At 39.6% G+C, this 20,057-nt stretch overlaps 1 protein-coding gene across 10 annotated transcripts in view; it reads right to left on the bottom strand.

Annotated features, from left to right (window-relative positions):
* Positions 1 to 20,057, bottom strand: part of LOC135512916 (guanine nucleotide exchange factor DBS-like) — a 116,868-nt gene that overhangs the window by 66,080 nt on the left and 30,731 nt on the right. For 9 of the 10 annotated variants that reach the window (XM_064935421.1, XM_064935423.1, XM_064935426.1 and 6 more), the window contains exons 6-9: positions 6,891 to 7,007; positions 6,505 to 6,654; positions 6,002 to 6,126; positions 5,778 to 5,892 (exon numbers count right to left, since the gene is read on the bottom strand). In XM_064935421.1, the coding sequence (XP_064791493.1) occupies positions 5,778 to 5,892; positions 6,002 to 6,126; positions 6,505 to 6,654; positions 6,891 to 7,007 (507 nt within the window). Of the gene's footprint in view, positions 1 to 5,777; positions 5,893 to 6,001; positions 6,127 to 6,504; positions 6,655 to 6,890; positions 7,008 to 7,355; positions 7,399 to 20,057 lie in introns of those variants that run through there. The other variant, XM_064935431.1, reaches the window with a different exon arrangement.

Raw genomic sequence — 20,057 nt, 5'->3', positions numbered from 1 at the left:
CAGATCAGGCACATATTCATGTACAGTGTTTTCTAACTTATATGCTTGAGAGAAAGCGTTATACTGTAATTGTGAACATAAACAAGCATGTATAACACTGAGAAAAGTAAGAAAAGTAAAGGGCAAGCAACTATTTTTAGACAAGCAAAGTGTTGTCATTGTAATGGCTTTTCACAAAGCATCCAGCCCTGAAGGCTTACATCCCAAAAATATATGTGAGTTTGCCTGTGAATTAAGCCACCCTGTTAGCAACATCCTCAATTCCTCAGGGAATTCCCTTCACAGTGGAAGGAGGACACAGTGCTGCTGATACATACCACCCCCCAAACGACCAGTTGAGGCCTACTGTATATCACTAACTCCACAGCTCTCTAAAGTATCGGACAGTTTTGCCGCTGCCTGGATTAAAGAGGACATGTCACCAAACCTTTGGCAATTTGGGAGCATGCCGAACAGATCATCCACCCAAGCCCTGGTCAGTATGCTTGACTGCCTATACAAAGAGTCTGACATTCCATCCACAATATCCACCTTAATCACCAAAACCTTTCCAAGGCCTTTGATAAGATTGGCCACACCACAGCAATATAGTGTCTGATACAACTGGGTATGAGACCAGCAGAGCTACTATCCCAATAGGCAAAATTACGCTGAAAAGACATCTTTTAGACTTCTATTCCAGACATTGACTTCAGGTGCATTTTATGTGCTGAATGAAAGGTGACATTGAAAATATGTATTTTCCAGATGTTGAAAATACATATTTTCCTGATATCTAAAATATATATTGAATATACATTTCAAATACGTTGAAAATCTGTATTTTTCAATCATTGATTCTATGGCCAAATTTCATGTACATTCTCAATGAAGTAAGAATTATATCACAATAATATTTTTAAGGAGGAATCTGCAGTTGCTACATCCATTTGGGGATTTACAGTGCTTTCAGAAAGTATTCACACCCCTTGACTTTTTCAACATTTTGTTGTTACAGCCTGAATAAAAAATAACAAAAATTGAGATTTTGTGTCACTGACCTACACACAATACCCCATATTGGCAATTTGTACTTAGGTTTACCAATTGAATACAATTTAAAAGCTGAAATGTCTTGAGTCAATAAGTATTCAACCTATTTGTTATAGCAAGTCTAAATAAGTTCAGGAGTAAAAAGGTGCTTAACAAGTCACATAAGTTGAATGGACTCACTCTGTGTGCAATAGTAGTGTTTAACATGATTTTTTAATGACTATCTCATCTTTGTACCCCACACATACAATTATCTGTAAGTTCGTTCAGTCAAGCAGTGAATTTCAAACACAGATTCAACCACAAAGACCAGAGTGGTTTTCCAATGCCTAACAAAGAATTGCACTTATTGTCAGATGTGTAAAAATAAAAAAGCAGGCTTTGATAATCCAATTGAGGATAGTGAAGTTATTAAATACACTTTGGATTATGTATCAATACACCCGGTCACTCCAAAGATACAGGCGTCCTTCCTAACTCAGTTGCCAGAAAGGAAGGAAACCGCTCAAGGATTTCATCATGAGGCCAATGCTGACTTTAGAGTTTAGTGGCTGTAATTGGAGAAAACTGAGAATGGATCAACAACATTGTCCTGTACTTACTCCACAATACTAACCTAAATGACAGCGTGAAAAGAAGGAAGCCTGTACAGGACACAAATATTCCAAAACTGTTTGCAATAAAGCACTAAAGTAAAACTGCAAATAATGTGGCAAATAAATTCACTTTATGTCCTGAGAACAAAGCATTATGTTTATGGGAAATCCAACACAACACATCACTGAGAACCACTCTTCATATTTTTAAGCATGGTGGTGGCTGCATCATGTTATGGGTATGCTTGTCATGGGCAAGGACTATGGAGTTTTTCAGGATAAAAAGAAAGGGAAAAGTGCTAAGCACAGGCAAAATCAGAGGAAAACCTGGTTCAGTCTGCTTTCCAACAGACACTGGGAGACAAATTCATCTTTCAGGAGGACAATAACCAAAAAATACAAGGCCAAATAAACAGTATCTTGCCAAGATGACATTGAATGTTCCTGAATGTACCAGTTACAATTTTGACTTAAATTGGCTTGAAAATCTATGGCAAGACTTGTCTAGCAATGATCAACAACCAACTTGACAGAGCTTAAAGAAAAAAAAAATAGCCAAATATTGTGCATTCCAAGTGTTCAAAGTTCTTAGAGACTTACTCAAGAAAGTGCCTAAAAACATGTTTTCACTTTGTCATTATGGGGTATTGTCACTAGTTGGGAACCACTGGAGTAGAGCACAGTAGAGTACAGTACAGTGTCATAACGTGGCACTCTTTGGGTATAGCGAGTGCCTTTCCCCTCTCTCCCTCTTACACCCAGGTTCTGTTATCTCAGGTCGGACATTTCTAGAGGAGACTCTCTCCTCATGGCCAGGCAGTATAGAGAGAGGGTTTCACAGTAGAACAAAGGAACTTCTTCTACATCACAGAACTTGAGAACTGAACAATATCCATGTTTTGAAGAATGTGTAAACGGTCGGTGTAGAAATCAGCTATGACCAGTCTCTTTTGTTTAATGATTGTGACCTCAGGAAAGACGATACAGCCACATTACCATAACTCTGTTTATACAGGAGCCTCCGTTATGAGGCTTGCATCTAATTATTGTATAAAATGAATGAGTAAGGATGAAACTATTTGTAGAATTGTGTTATGTGATTTTAAACTGTTAATGTGAGATAATTGTATTCCCTTTAACTAAGTCATTGGCCCGCCCCATGAGCACAGACATTGATCTGGCCACATGGGACAGCCCTTTTCTACTGTTACGAATATAACCCCCACCTGAAGGAATTTCCTTTAGACCATGCCTATCTCGGTCAGCTGAAGGAGCTAAGGTTGAGTGGAGACCACAAGTTTCTCAGTATAAACTAAGGTTGTAATGGTTGTTGAAACTCTGAAACTATCGATTCCGACAGAATAAGAGCAACTCTTCGATACTAATTACTAGTCTGCAGCTAAGAATTATGTACCATTGAATGCGAAGACCGACAACTTGCCGAAACATCTATCCCATAAGAACATTTCTGAATGGGACTCTGAAGTATCCATTCTAACAACGAGAGACTTCATGGGAGCAGAGACGATCAGGTGAACTTTCCAACAGAAAGACGGACGATTCCAACAGAGATCACGACGACACACTGAGCGTAAATATATATTGATTGCAATTATTCCCGAATAAGTGAGCGTTCATGTGCACAGGATTAGCATTTCAATCAATATAATTATCAACTGTGTAGTGACTTCTCTCCTTCGTGCCCTTCTCAGTCCACACCCACTTCCCTTTGTCTACCAAGTCGCCATTTTGGCTTAGCCCACTAGGGAACATCCCCTATCTTTTCCTTGTAACAAAATCTACTGTTTCTTTGTTTGTTTCATTTCTGTGATTATTTAGTTAGTAAATAAATGATTAAGACAAAATAATTTTTTTAACCTTTATTTAACTAGGCAAGTCAGTTAAGAACAAATTCTTATTTTCAATGACGGCCTAGGAACAGTGGGTTAACTGCCTGTTCAGGGGCATAACGACAGATTTGTACCTTGTCAGCTTGGGGGTTAGAACTTGCAATCTTCCGGTTACTAGTCCAACGCTCTAACCACTAGGATACCCTGCCGCCCCAATTGATGTATGGATGATTCATAGTGAAGGCTGGGTTCGTGCAGATCACCAACAACTTATGACGTTTGGAATGAGACTAACATGAGGTAAAGAATAATTAATTAATTAGAAGACTAATTGATCAGATATTAAAATATCTGAAAAGTTATATTAGGAAAATTATAACTTTGTAATCTGAAGATTTTCCTTGGTGCCCCGACTTCCTAGTTAATTACATTTACATGATTAGTTTAATCATGTAATAATAATTTGAGAGAATTGATTTGATAAAACAAGTCTTCATGTTAATGATGCCAAAGACACGACAACAGTATGGTATGGTACAGTATCGGACAGTCAAGTTTTATTCAGTACAGCACACTATAGTTTAATTCAGTAGATTACAGTACAGTTTAATTCAGTAGAGTACATTAGAGTAGAGTACAATGCATTACACTATACTTTTCTTTACTGTACTCTATTGTATTGTACTGTACTGTAATAAACTTTACTTTTCTATACTGTATTGTGTATTGTAATGTAATGTCCTCTGCTATGCTCTACTGTGCTGTACCATGATGTCCAAACTTGTGAAATGTTTGGTTCAGATTTGGTCCGGTCCAGATCGGCCAAATCTGAACCAATTATAGACGCTTATGTTTTTGGCCAAACATAGACTGGTCCAAAAGACGTTGCTGTCAGTAAATGCTTAGTGGGGAGGGTCCAGGAAACTCATATGGCCATGAACACCTTCAAATACAAGGTCCTGTTGATATAATTTGTGAGAAACCTGCCCCACCCAAGTCCCCTTGCAATCAGCGGGAAAGACCTGCAAGTCTGTGAATCAGTCAAAATGTTTGTGCTTGTCCTTGTGCAAAATAATCTACAGTGGGACGAACAAGTAACGTCCATTGTTAGAAAAGGAAACAAGAAGTTGTTTTACACAGACTAAAAAGTTTCCATGTCCCACAGGCTGACCTGGTAGCCATACACAGGCTACATCCACCCCTGCCTAGAACACGCAGCACCAGCTTGAAATAGCTCCTCAAGCCCTCTCCGACCAACTGGAGCGCATCCAGAAGTGCACTTGCAGAATCATCCTCTCCACAGCATATTCTGGATACAAGGAGGACACTCTGACTTATTATCACTACCCTCACTTTGTGAGAGAAGAGAGAAACAGTGCCTGGGCTTTGCTGTGTGACGTAGGATGTGGATGTGAAACCACTTGAAGCTGGGATGTTCCTCCTACCATTTCATTTGCACTTCTGAATGTACATCAACTCCTGGCTGAACCCTACATCGCAATCATTACATCGTAGCGCAGTAGGAGAGAGTGGTTTCATCACGGTAGCACATTCAGAGATTGATTTATAGCATTCATCTAAAATAATTAATTAGATTTTAAACAAAAAAAACTTTGTTTGTCATAAGCAGACAAGATTATTATGAGGTGAAAGGCGAGTTCCTAACGAGTTCGGAAAGCCAAACTAGAGCTCTGTGAGACATTCACAGCGATGGGGGCAGACATTTTGATCAAGAGAGATCTTTAGAAAATACGCACATTTTGTCTAACACTAAACATACAAATGTATTTTACAGTTAAGGTGAAGGTGAAATCTTATAGTTAGTTGTTTTATAATTTGATTATGCTATATTTAGAAAGCAGAAAGTAATTTCAAGCCTTATTCATACAGTTTTCTTGAATAGAAAATCCATCATATTAAATATTATATAATCATATTTTTATCATATTTGTACTGTGTACTAGTCTTGTGTCCTCAAGTGACTACACCTCAGCAATTTATAAAAAATAAAGAAAATTGAGTATGCAGCATTACTAGTTATTGTTTATGGTCCTCATGATAAATAAGTACTTTTGGGGATTATGTAGATTACATTTTCAATTACATTTAGTTACATTTAATTAAATGTTTTATTGTGTATGTAGTATAATATCCATGTATTTCAGTGACCTTGACCGCCATGCTCTCTCTGGAGGAACTCAAATAGCCAGGATGTGTTCTGTCCAGCTCTCTTTTTTATATGATTAAGCAAAACCTGCTGACCACAGTAGTCAGCAGACAGGGATAGAAATGTACATACCTCTCGGAAGTCATGTTCAAAATGGCGTAACTGCAGGCACTGCTCCAGTTTGAGGTAATGTTTGGACCAGAACTGTTGAAAAGCATTTTCTGTCTCATCCAGCTGGGCCAACAACCTGAAACCCATGCACTCATGAACTGTACGTATATGTTTGTACTGAACTGTACATAAAAACATGTTTTATTAGAAACATATAGTATCTGAACTAGGTCCCAGAAACCAACCTTTCCACTGTAGTCTGGTTCTCCATCTCGTCTGGGTTTAGTTTGTGGTTCTCAGACTTCGCGGCCTGCTCTTTGATACAGCCCAGCAGAGTAGTCCCCTGTTGCACCGCTAATTTCAGTTCATCCTGTCAAATTTATACAACTAATTAAATACCAGGCTATGCCAGGGGGCAACCCACCTGCCTATGGGGGGGATCATGAGACACGGGCTGCTCCTGATCAACAGATCTGGTTTTGGAATAGAATACTTGCTATGCTTGCTATGCTATAATTTGCTATGCTTGTTATCTGGGCCATTGATGCAAATGAGTGTGGTTAAACTACTAAGCAACAGGCCATGATAGAAACCAGTCCACTGATCTCACTACTGTATGTGAATCTACTAATACTATACTACCACTCATCAACATAGGGAATATTCAGATGCTAACTATGGGTACAAGTGAACCCTAATAGGTAGCCAGGTTCAGAAGCCCCGTGTTGATGCTGAAGCAGTGTCTCACTTTTAGATTGTCATGCTTCTCATTGTGAGTAGTTAGCAGGTCTTTGGTGTACTGCACGTCATTAGGCAGCTCCGTCTCGGACAGATCTGTGCCAAACTTCTGCAGCATTTGGGCTGTGGTCTTCACTGTCACAGCAAAGTTCTCAATGGCCTGTCAGCAAAACACAAACACACCTCAGATTATATTGTGCCATGACCCATAAATTTTTAGGATTACATCTATAGTAAACCGACATCCCAGTAGAAAATAAATATGGTAGAAAAGGATTATTATGTGGAAACTGGCAATATTTCAGTATTCACTTCTCTGTAAGATCCTGCAGTTACAAGAAATTCCCAGTGAGTAAAGACTGTTTAGACCAAAGGTCAAATGTCATGGTGACTCACTGTCCGGTGGTGGATCCACTGACTGTGACAGTACTCCAGGTTCCCACCAAGCTCACATGTTAGCTGGCCCTTATCTACGTAGCCATGTAAGTCAGACAGGGAGTTGAGCATCACAATCTGTAAAGACAGAAAATATATTCACACACAATACTGTATGTTATAAAGTCACCTATGTATTTGGACAGTGAACTAAAAATGTTTAATTTGGCTCTATACTCCAGCATTTGGGATTTGAGATCAAATGTTTCATATGAGGCGACAGTTCAGAATGTCACCTTATATTTGAGGGTATTTTCACACATAAATATTTAACTTTTTAGAAATTAAATCACTTTATGTATTGTAAGAATAACAGGCTAAGGCCTAGTTTTCTGTAACATTTTCGTGGCAGAAAGCAAGGACTGGAAATGCTGACAGGAAGGCCCCACTCACACACTCACACACTTATGAAGAAGTTTCACTTACACTCGCACAAAGGAGAATGAACATTGAGAGAAAAATGTACATTGACCCTAGAAAAGAAGAAAAAGAAGAAGAAATGAATTGGGACTGAAATGTATTAAAATAATAATTGAATGTTAAATGTTAAATATGGTTGGAAACATTGGGGAATGTTAAAGGGTGACTGAAGTAATATAGTGAAATGGTTAAGGATGAGATGTTTGTTTTAAGGTACAGTAGATTTGGAGATAGATAGCGAAATGTTACAATGTTGAAATAATAGGATGAGGATGGGATGTTGTATGTTTAAGATGTAACTGGAGTAATAAATTAGGTTGGGGTGAGATTAGAATTGAGTGAAACTTGAATAGTAAAGGTTGATTTTTTTTAAAGGAAAGGGAGATACCTAGTTAGTTGTACAACTGAATGCCTTCAACTGAAATGTGTATTCAACATTTAACCCAACCCCTCTGAATCAAAGAGGTGTGGGGGGGCATCCACGTCTTCGGCGCCCAGGGAACAGTGGGTTAACTGCCTTGCTCAGGGGAAGAATGACAGATTTTTACCTTTCGGTTACTGGCCCAACCATTTGAAGGGAAAAATAAGTATTCATGTTTAAAACTAGTTGTGATGATGATGTGTAGCTATAGATATATTAAGGGTAAAGTAAAAGTAACGTTCTACAAGGAATCCTTAAGGTTACCTTATTGATAGACGTTTTGAGTAGCTGTTAGAGTTTTGAAACACCAATTGAGAGACTGATCATCCTGAGGGGGGCAACAAAAGACTGTTTATATTTGCAGAAGACATAATTGTTCTTGTTATTAAATTATATGCTTCTCATAAAAGTGTAATATACAAAAAATATTGCATTGGCAGCCTAATAGGGGTTTAGATAAGGGCGCTGGAGGTATCTAATCCATAGTTAATTTTTGCTTCTCATAATTGCTTGTGTGATTATTGATTTGTGATATTGATTGATTGAGCTGGGACTTATAATGCCTGTTTCTAGGATTTTTGAATAAACTTGCTTTATTGTTCTGATACTCCTGTGTCAAAGAGTCATACAAGTGCCTGTCGTTTTACTCTAGGTTTTTGAAATTGACTTGATTAATTTAGGATTTTTAGCACCTAGTTAATTAGTCTATTGGGAACCTTAGTTGCTGGAATAAAATAACCTGAGACCGAATAATAGGTACTGAGTACAATGGTCGGAGTCGTAAGAGGGTTGAGAAAATAGGGGCCCAGGAAATAGGGGCCCCTCATAGTGGGCTACAGTGGAAGCTCTGGCCTGGGCGATCCTGAGAAGGCGCCAGGTGGAACGAGAGTGAGGCAGCATAAGCACTAGGCTCTGAGGATAGCTCACTTTACTGTAAGGCCCTTACTGTTGAGTTTGAGGAACAGTCCCGAGCCATAAACTGGCTCAGTGGTAAGGCAGAGCAGCATCTAACAGATCTGAGAGACTAATGACAAGGAATAACTGATTGCTATTGGGTAGGCAGGTTCGAGTTGAGTTGTTAATCTTGCAGAGGTGGTATTTTAGCTTTGACAGTATCTAGTACCCCTATTTGAAGGTGTCATAAGTATTTGGAGAAATTCACATATATGCGTATTAAAGTAGTCAAAAGTTTTGTATTTTGTCCTATATTCCGAGCATGCAATGACTACATCAAGTTTGTGTCTCTACAAAATGCATTTGTAGTTTGTTTTGGTTGCGTTTCAGATGATGTTGTGTTAAATAGAAATTAATGGTAAATAATGTATTGTGTCATTTTGGAGTCACTTTTATTGTAAATAAGGAAATAATATGTTTCTGAACACTTCTAAATTAACGTGGATGCAACCACACTACGCCATTTCAACGTAGAAATATGAGTACATTTAAAAAGAGAGACATAAGTTTTTTGAATTTCCAATATGTTATCACTATGCGTTCAACGATTTAAAAGCACAATAAAGTTCAAATGGGAATACAATGTCAGATATTTTGTGTTTATAATGTGTTATCACTGTGCTTCATCTAATAGCACAACCAAATTACTTAGATTCAGATTTTATTAAAAGTACACAGTGCAAGTGATCAGTGCTGTTCGAGATTCTGCACAGATGTTTATATCGTGAATTTAACCTTGTCTGTCCCTTACAATGTATTGTGATCCCTGTTTTGTCACACTCCATGCTTCATTCATACCAAATAACATTTTGAAAACCTTATGTCACTACAAGGTTGAACTTTTATCACATTGGGTCTCCATTGTATTGTTGTTAGGTGTGCTTGACCTCTCCTCTAACTGCCCATCCACTTTACTGCATCCCTATTCCACTCTCACCTTTATCTGAACCCTCCACACCACAACATGTTACCAGCTATCCTACCCAGTAACAGTGCAGACCAATCAAAATAACCTAAGCCACCTGGCCCACACATACACACACCAGAGAGGGAGCACTCCTCACAACTTTACAGGGAGACCACTGGACAGGCAGCATTTTGCTCCACACACCCAACCAGGACTACAGTCAAGGCAAGTAAATTACATAGTACACCCTACTGTACATGTAGATATATATACATACATTTTTAAAAACTTTTTGCACCTTTTATTTCAATTTTATTTATATATTTCCTCCCTGCTACCTGATGAAGCCGAGTAAGGCAGAAACGCGTCGTGGCTGGGACTCCTCTCGATCTGTAGTGTTGCTGTAAGGAAGGCAGGTTCCACACAGAGATCGGAGGAGTCTCCTTTTGGCTACTATTTTATTTGTACACTTTTCTTTCCTTAATTGGATTTTTACACAGCTCTCACCCTAACACACTATGATGTAGTGGAGTGTGACGTTGTATGTTATCCCTCACACCACTTGTGGATGTATGTGTATGCTTTTGTATATGTAAAAAAATGTGTACAGGCACATCCCTTTTATGTTCATGTGTGTATGCATGTGTACCTCCACCCCATCCTTGGTCCCAACCCTACTGACTAACACTTTTTACCAGTAGGATACCCTAAAAATAGAAAGGTGGCCATTAGGACAGTAAAAATAGATCTTTAATAGCATTTCAGAGTTACCGTGACCACGGACTCTTAAAAATGTACTTTATATTTATCCTAAATGATCCCTTGGATCCTGTACCAAAAATCACTAGGGAACCAATTTATATTTAACAAAATATTTAATTTTCTTCTCTTGGGGTTACCATGACCATGGACCCTTGACCAATAGGAAACAATTAAATAAATAAAAACATATACATATATATATATTTTTTTTTAAGTTTCTTGAACTCGGAGTTACCATGACCATGTACCCATGACGAAGAGAAACTATAAAATAGAACATAAATAACTAAAATTACAACCAAAAAAAACCCTCACCAACTCACCATCCTTCCAAAATACCTCTCATCAACACCCACCAGCACCCCCAATGGACGAGAACCTTTTTTCTCCAACTACTCTTGGGACTACGATCTTGGCGACTCCCCCGCAGCGAGTAGACCCTAAGCAATTAGGCCCGGCCATACCCCAAGCAAGAAGACGGGAGGAAATGGAAGAGACCGGACTCCTTTGGGACCCCTCGTGGTCCTGTTGGCAGACCTATCGGCACAACCCTCCCAGCCCCACACAAACAGGAGACTCACGTACCGCGCTGGACGACTATCTACCCCAGTTTAGAATTGGATTGGCAGTATGTCCAGTAGCGTGAGTTTCATCCTAGCGGGTTGGGGCAGCTAAAAGTGGGGCTTTCGGGTCGGGCGCTGCACCTGGAGGCTCGCGTCAGCCGTGTAATCCCTGGGGTGCCCAGATTATGTCTGGCGGAGAATTGGATCCCACAGAACAATTCTTCACTGGGGGACACCTTACCCCGCCGCACTAAGCCTGGACAACCGATCCACCTTTTTACCTGGACTACAAATAAATTCACTGTCTAGGGAGGATATACCTCTGGAAACGTTACGATCCTGGAAGGGAGTAGCTCCACTGGTCACTATCACCCGAACCACTGAATCACCTACGACCGAGATGGTGGGGATGGTACACGGCAATCGACTGTGACTCCTGGCAGACGTACAATACCAAAGCCAGATGATGCTTGCCTGATCCTAAACCCTCCATACACCTACCGAAACGCAGGACGAAACTCCAAGGGCGGATGCATGACAGCCACAAAGAGGGCTCGCCTTCTGGGTTTTTGTCTGCTCAAACCAATGGTAGTTCAATGACCTACCACTCCATATGGACACATGGCAACCAACCGAGGACCAAACCTGCATAAGGTGGGCAACTCAAGGGATTTTGCCTAATCCTACATCGAGTCGACAGACCTACCTGAACTTAACCATTCTAAAAACTATACCTGACCCTAACCCTAACCTTAACCATTCTAAAAATCCATACCTAACCTTAACCCTAACCCTTACCCTAACCTTAACCTAAATATTAAAAAACTATACCTTACCCTAACCTCAACCCTAACCTTAACCATTCTACAAACTATACCTAACCCTAACCCCTACCCTACGGACAGACAACTTTTTAACCCAACTAATGGGTTAATCTACAAGTGGGCAACCATGGGGCCTACAACTTTGGCCGGCCGCACCCGGACCCCTCCAGCCGACACGCATATGAGTGGAGTGCACCCCCTCCCTTCCCCCCTCCGGTTTCCACGTGTCAGAGATGGAAGTGGATCAACCGACTCAAAACTAGAAACCAAACACTAGCCAGTCACCGCTGCATTGCCTGCCGAGGGATCTGGACGCAGCAAGCCAAGGACATTCTTATCTCTGAAATTCACTGGGATCATTTAAATCTGGCTTTTTTTAGGGGTGTTGATTCTCCACCCATTATACTTCTCATAGGAATGGTTTGATGGTGAACAGGTCAAAAATAATAATTAGATTAAATACAACATAAAATAGCTTTACCAGGTCTATGAAGGACATCACTTCTGAGACCTCCACCAACACACACTTTCCATCTGGGAAACAACTAGAACGACGGATAATTCAAGACCCACCTACTCCAAGTCTTCTCAACCAAGATTTTTTCATCAAAAGACCAAGAATTCTACAGCCACCTCCTCCACTTTTTTCAACTAAAGAGGATTTTTTTTTCACAAAAGACCCTGGATTCTACCACCACACACTTCTACTTGTCCTTTAGAAGGGCATCACCTTTTTTTTTAAATATTTAAAAAATATAATGCTTTTTACATCCATTTAAAATTGGACCCCACAAGACCTACCCTACCCAACCCCTCACCCAACCCCTCACCCCTCACCTAACATTCCTACCCTAAACCTAACCTTAACCATTCTAACTTTGACTTTAACCCTAACCGTAACCATTCTTACCCTAACCTTAACCATTCTAACCCCAACACAAACCTTAACCATCCTAACTCTAAACCTAACCCTAACCTTAACCATTCTAACTCTGAACTCAACCCTAGCCTTAACCATTCTTACCCTAAACCTTAACCACCCCAACCCTAACCTTAACCATCCTAACCCTAATCATTCCTAACACTAATCCTAACCTTAACCCTAGCCCCTAACCTTAACTGCAATCCTAGCCCGAACCCACCTGTGTGTGTGTATTAGTATATGTATCTGTGTCTGACCTTATGTTGTTAACCTTGTCTCTCTCTTATAATGTACTGTGATCCCTATTTTGTCAATTGGACCTTAAACTCCTCACATACCCATAACCTAATGTTAACCATTCTAACCCTAACCGCAACCATTCTAACTCTAAACCTAACCTCAATCACCCTTACTTTGTCCTTAACCCTTACCTCAACTATGCTAACCCTAACCCAAACTGTAACCCTAAACTTAACCATTCTACCCTAAACCTAACCTTAACCATTCTAACTTTGACCTTAACCCTAGCCTGAATAACTCCAACCCTAACCGTAACTATTCTAACCCCAACCCAACCCAAACCTTAACCCTAACCTTAACCATTCTACCCTAAACCTAACCCTAACCTTAACCATTCTTACTTTGACCTCAACCTTAGCCTTAACCACTCCAACCCTAACCTTAACCATTCTAACCCCTACCATTCCTAACTCTAACCTTAACCCTAGCCCCTAACCCGAACTATAATCCCAGTTCTAACCCCTCTGTGTATGTGTGTGTGTACATGTATATGTACCTGACCTCATGTTGTTAAAGACTCTTGCTCCCTTCGGTCTCAACGTGGACATTGACCTGAAGCCATTCGTGTGATTATTGTGATTTTACTATTGTAAATGTTTGTAGGCTTATGTAGCCAAATTGTATCGATGATCGTATACTATCCATTCATGTTTTTGGTATGTTATTGCTTTATCTGAGAATTAACCAATGATATCAGGCCACGATTACAGACACCTGTGTGTGTCCTTTGACACTATATACAGTTGAAGTCAGAAGTTACCATACACTTAGGTTGGAGTCATTAAAACTAATTTTTCAACCACGCCACAAATGTCTTGTTAACAAACTATAGTTTTGGCAAGTCGGTTAGGACGTCTACTTTGTCATTTTTCCAACAATTGTTTACAGACAGATTATATCTCTTATAATTCACTGTATCACAATTCCAGTGGGTCAGAAATCTACATACATTATGTTGACTGTGCCTTTAAACAGCTTGGAAAATTCCAGAAAATTATGTCATGGATTTAGAAGCTTCTGATAGGCTAATTGACATCATTTGAGTCAATTGGAGGTGTACCTGTGGATGTATTTCAAGGCCAACCTTCAAACTCAGTGCCTCTTTGCTTGACATCATGGGAAAATCAAAGGAAATCAGTCAAGACCTCAGAAAAAAAAGTGTAGACCTCCACAAGTCCGGTTCATCCTAGGGACCAATTTCCAAATGCCTGAAGGTACCACGTTCATCTGTACAAACAATAGTACGCAAGTATAAACACCATGGACCACGCAGCCGTCATACTGCTCAGGAAGGTGACGCGTTCTGGCTCCTAGAGATGAACGTCTTTGGTGCAAAAAGTGCAAATCAATCCCAGAACAACAGCAAAGGACCTTGTGAAAATGCTGGAGGAAGCAGGTACAAAAGTACCTTTAACCACAGTAAATCGAGTCCTATATCAACATAACCTGAAAGGCCGCTCAGCAAGGAAGAAGCCACTGCTCCAAAACCTCCATAAAAAAGCCAGACTACGGTTTGCAACTGCACATGGAGATGCTTGCAAAGCGAAGAACACCATCTCAACCGTGAAGCACGGGGGTGGCAGCTTCATGTTGTGGGGGTGCTTTTGCTGCAGGAGGGACTGGTGCACTTCACAAAATAGATGGCTTCATGAGGTAGGAACATTATGTGGATATGTTTAAGCAACATCTCAAGACATCAGTCAGGAAGTTAAAGCTTCATCGCAAATGGGTCTTCCAAATGGAAAATGACCCCAAGCATTCCAAAGTTATGGCAAAATGGCTTAAGGACAACAAAGTAAAGGTATTGGAGTGGACATCACAAAACCCTGACCTCAATCCTATAGAAAATTTGTGGGCAGAACTGAAAAGGCGTGTGTGTGTGCAAGGAGGCCTACAAACATGACTCAGTTACACCATCTCTGTCAGGACAAATGGGCCAGAATTCACCCCACTTATTGGGGGAAGCTTGTTGAAGGTTACCCGAAATGTTTGACCCAAGTTAAACAATTTAAAGGCAACGCTACCAAATACTAATTGAGTGTATGTAAACTTCTGACCCACTGGGAATGTGATGAAAGAAATAAAAGCTGAAATAAATCACTCTCTACAACTATTCTGACATTTCACATTCTTAAAATATTGTGGTGATCCTAACTGAACGAAGACAGGGAATTTTTACTAGGATTAAATGTCAGGAATTGTGAAAAACTGAGTTTAAATGTATTTGGCAAAGGTGTATGTAAACTTCCGACTTCAACTGTAAACTAGTCACCCCGCAGTGTTTGTCATTATACCCAGATGTCATTATACCCTTTGTCATTATACCCTGACAGCTTGTCTGTATCACGCCAGTCCCCGCTCTTCCTCCCCCTGGCGCTAGAGGGCGCCAGGCTCTCCAGGATTACACAATCAATCCACGATCAGTACGCACACCTGCCTTTCCCCGTCACGCACATCTGCGCTCATTGGACTCAGCTGAACTCTATTACTTGTGTTATTGCCTTCCCTATATCGGTCTGTTCCCTAGCTCTGTTCCCTGCTTCGGGATTGATGTTTGTCATATGTCCTTGCTTACCCGTGTGCTGATGCTGGTCCTGTCATGTTCTATGTCCATTCCTGATTAAATGTTTGACTCCCAGTACCTGCTTCTCATGTCCGACGTCACTCCTTACAGTCTGTCAAAACGTTGGTTATTAAAATATTGCATCTGAGCTCCTAGAGTGTGCGGCTCTTCTTTAATTTTTCAAGTGTTCTACTCCGCTTGCCAGCACCTCACCTAAATTGGTGTGCGTTTCTTTCGCCTCTAAATTGTGAAGATCTCCACAAACCTGCGACCTTTGCATGCTATCTTGAAAATGTACCCTTTCTATGATTACACATGACTTGTATAGTTACAGTAACTTCAAAATGTGACCATGTATCTGTTACTCATTTTAAAGTTCAATAAAAACTGTTACATTAGTTTGTAAGAGACTTTAGGCTATTTACTGTATTACAAAAGTCATAATTAATTGTGTTAAGTTGGTTGCTGTAAATAAGGCATCTGTTTTTTTATATTTAATAAATGTGCAAACATTTCTAAAAACTTGTTTTCGCTTTGTCCTTAATGGGGTATTGTGTGCAGATTGATGAGAAATTATTTAATCAATTTTAGAATAAGGCTGTAACGTAACAAAATGTGGAAAAAGCCAAGGGGTCTGAATACTTTCAGAATGCACTGTAGGACTAAATCAAATATTGTTTTATGCACTCTGTGTTATGCACTCTGTGTGTTATGCACTCTATGTGTTATGCACTCTATGTGTTATGCACTCTATGTGTTTTGCACTCTATGTGTTTTGCACTCTATGTGTTTTGCACTCTATGTGTTTTGCACTCTATGTGTTTTGCACTCTATGTGTTTTGCACTCTATGTGTTTTGCACTCTGCCGTTGTGAGGCCGGATTGGACGTACTGCCATTTTCCAAAACGAAGTGAGAGACAACTTATGGTCGATAAATTAACATAAATTATCTGGCAACAGCTCTGGTGGACATTCCTGCAATCAGCATGCCAATTGCACGCTCCCTAAAAACTTGAGACATTTGTGGCACTGTGTTGTGTGACAAAACTGCACTGTGGCCTTTTATTGCCCCCAGCACAAGATGCACCTTTGTAATGATCATGCTGTTTAATCAGCTTCTTGATATGTCACACCTGTCAGGTGGATGGATTATCTTGGCAAATGAGAAATGCTCACTAACAGGGATGTCAACACATTTGTACCCAAAATGTGAGAGAAATCATCTTTTTGTGCTTATGGAAACTTTCTAGGATCTTTAATTTTAGCTCATGAAACATGGAGTCAACAATTTACATGTTGCGTTCATATTTTTGTTCAGTATAGTATCATTGATGATATATGGCGTATAGAGTACGGTTACATTAAATTTGCTCTGTTAAACCTACCCTTTGGAATGACTTTGATAACAACCGTGAATCTATTTAATTAGCAAGGCTTGGTTAAATCCCTGGATGGATAACTGTAGACATTAACTCTCCAGTAGGAGGTGCTGCCCAGCCTACAGTCTTTTTCTGATAGTGGATTTAACATTGAAGATCTGACATTGTTTCAAAGGTAGAAATTCAACATAGACAAACCTTGTATAAAATATGTTGAATATTGGTTACCGCGATGACATCATTTTGTGGTTGAAATGTTAGTCTCAAAACAATAGTTTACATTGATGACTTTCTGCAAATCCAATGTATTTTCCACCTAAAGTGCCTTCAGAAAGTATTCAGACCCATTGACATATTCCACATTTTGTTGTGTTAGAGCCTGATTTTAAAATGTATTAAATTTAGATTTTGTGTCACTAAGTATTCAACCCCTTTGTTATGGCAAGACTAAATAAGTTCAGGAGTAAAACATTTGCTTAATAACAAGTCCCATAAAAAGTTGCATGGACTCACTCTGTGTGCAATAATAGTGTTAAATGTGATTTTTGAATGACAACCTCATCTCTCTACCCCACATATTACAATTATCTGTAAGGTCCCTCAGTTGAGCAGTGCACTTCAAACATAGATTCAACCACAAAGGCCAAGGATGTTTTCCAATGCCCTGCAAAGAAGGGCACCTATTGGTAGATGGGTAAAAAATACACCTAAAACAGACATTGAATATCCCTTTGAGAATGTTTAAGTTATTTATTACACTTTGGATGGTGCATCAATACACCCAGTCACTACAAAGATACAGGCGTTATAAATCAGTTGGCAGAGAGAAAGGAAACTGCTCAGGGATTTCACCATGACGTCAATGCTTACAGAGTATAATGACTGTGATAGGAGAAATCTGACAATGGATCAACAACCTTGTAGTTACTTCACAAATCCAGCACATCACTGAGAACCACTCTCCATATTTGTAAGAATAGTGATGGGTGTATCATGTTATGGGTATGCTTGTAATCGTTAAGGAATAAGGAGTTTTTCAGGATAAAATAAATAAATGGAGTGGAGCTAAGCACAGGCAAAATCCTAAAGGAAAACCTGGTTCAGTCTGCTTTCCACCAGACACTGGGTGATGAATTCACCATTCAGCAGGACAATCTAAAACACAAGGCCAAATCTACACCAAGAAGACAGTGAATGTTTCTGGGAGGCCAAACTACAGAGACCTGAAAGAGACCTGAAAATTGTTGTCTAGCAATGATCAATAACCAATTTGACAGACCTTGAAGAATTTTGAAAAGAATAATGGAGAAATGTTGCACAATCCAAGTGTTCGAAAGCTCTTAGACATTTACCCAGAAAGACTCACAGCGGTAATCACTGCCAAAGATGATGTAACGTCTGCTTCCAACTCACACTCTCAAACACGTAGATCCCCTGAACGCAGCTCACTCTCCAGATCCCAATCACCTGAATTCTAATAATCTGTTCACACACCTGTATGTCATTATCACACACTATTTAGTTCAGTTCTTTGCACCCCTTCACTGTGAGGTATTGTTTGTTTTGTGACATGCTCTGGTTCTCCCCGTGAGTGACTACTCCCGTGTATGATAGTTATTCCCTGCCTGTACTTTAGCGGATTGGATTTCCTGTTATCTACCTACTGCCTGATCTCCAGGACTACGTTACTAGCCTTTTCCCTGCCTGTACTGTTGCCCTTTTGGACCCCTGTGTATGACCTTCTGCCTGCTCCTCTGGTCCTTTGCGATAAACACCTGCTGCGCCCTGCGCTTGAAACCTCCCTCCGTGTTCATTACAGATGATTCTAACATGTATTGATTCAGTGGATTGAATACTTATCAAATCAAGATATTAGTGTTTTCTTTTTCATGTTTTCTTTTCGCACAAAGGTTAGATTTTTACACTTTGACATTAGAGTATTTTGTGTAGATCGTTGTCAAAAAATGACAATTAAATCAATTTAATCCCACTTTGTAACACAACAAAATGTGGAAAAAGTCAAGGGATGTGAATACTTTCTGAAGGCGTTGTCTGCCTCTGTAACTTTCTCAATCATTATAAATCATTCATTCATGATTATCTGTAATCATGAGTGTCCACGTTAATTTAGAAGTGTTTAGAAACACATTTTATTCTTATTACTTTAAAAGTGACTCCTGAATGACACAATACATTTACCAGATACAGTAAATATGAAAACAGATATGTATTAAATTACCCTCAAATAAAAGGTGACATTCTGTAATGTTGCCTTATATGAAACATCCAAAATGCTGGAGTATAGAGAAAAAGTCTACGTTTTTGCTTCATTGACCAAATAAACACGTTGGGGAGTGTAGATGTTAATGCAACATCCTCTGCATCACACTCTGGATTTGGCAAAATACTCCCTCAAGGGTTATGTAATAGCCCACTGGTTGAATCAATATTGTTTCCACGTCATTTCAATTAAATTACCTTGAACCAAAGTGGAATAGATGTGGACTTGACATCTATGCCCAATGGGAAGTGTCATGGTGTGCTAATGCAGCATGATTTGATATCTTGTGTCTTCTGTGGGTTTTACTACAATCAGTTTTTTTGGCTTATTACAGTTCTCTATTAACACTTCCTCACCAGATGTCTTGACTTGAATCATACAACACTTGCATAATGATGGCATGCCCACATGAGTTGGTGAGGAATCTGAGGTTTTGGAACCTTTGTCTTGGAAAATGTGTACAGTCATGCGCGAGAATTTGCCTTCACCAAAATTCTTGAATGAAGTAAGGGAAATATATGAATGTCAGGTCCAAATTGATTGGCACCCTTGATAAAGATGAGCAAAAGAGACTGTATAAAATACATAATTCAAATACTGAGCTATATTGTACAGTATGCAAAGAAAAGCAACATTATATTATTTTATACTAATACACTTGCACAGAGAAAAATAGGTGTCAAAATGATTACCTTTCAATACCTCCCTTGTGAAGATAACAGCAATGAGCCTTTTCTAAAATGTTTTATGAGATTGGAGAACACATTGGGAGGGATCTTAGGCCATTCCGCCATACAGAATTTGTTGGGATTTTGTGGTCAACTAACCAATT

Source organism: Oncorhynchus masou, chromosome 24 (genome assembly GCF_036934945.1).
Source record: "Oncorhynchus masou masou isolate Uvic2021 chromosome 24, UVic_Omas_1.1, whole genome shotgun sequence".
Taxonomy (NCBI): Eukaryota; Metazoa; Chordata; class Actinopteri; order Salmoniformes; family Salmonidae; genus Oncorhynchus; species Oncorhynchus masou.
Note: the sequence above shows the minus strand (reverse complement) of the source record. Positions and strands in the feature narration are given on the sequence as shown.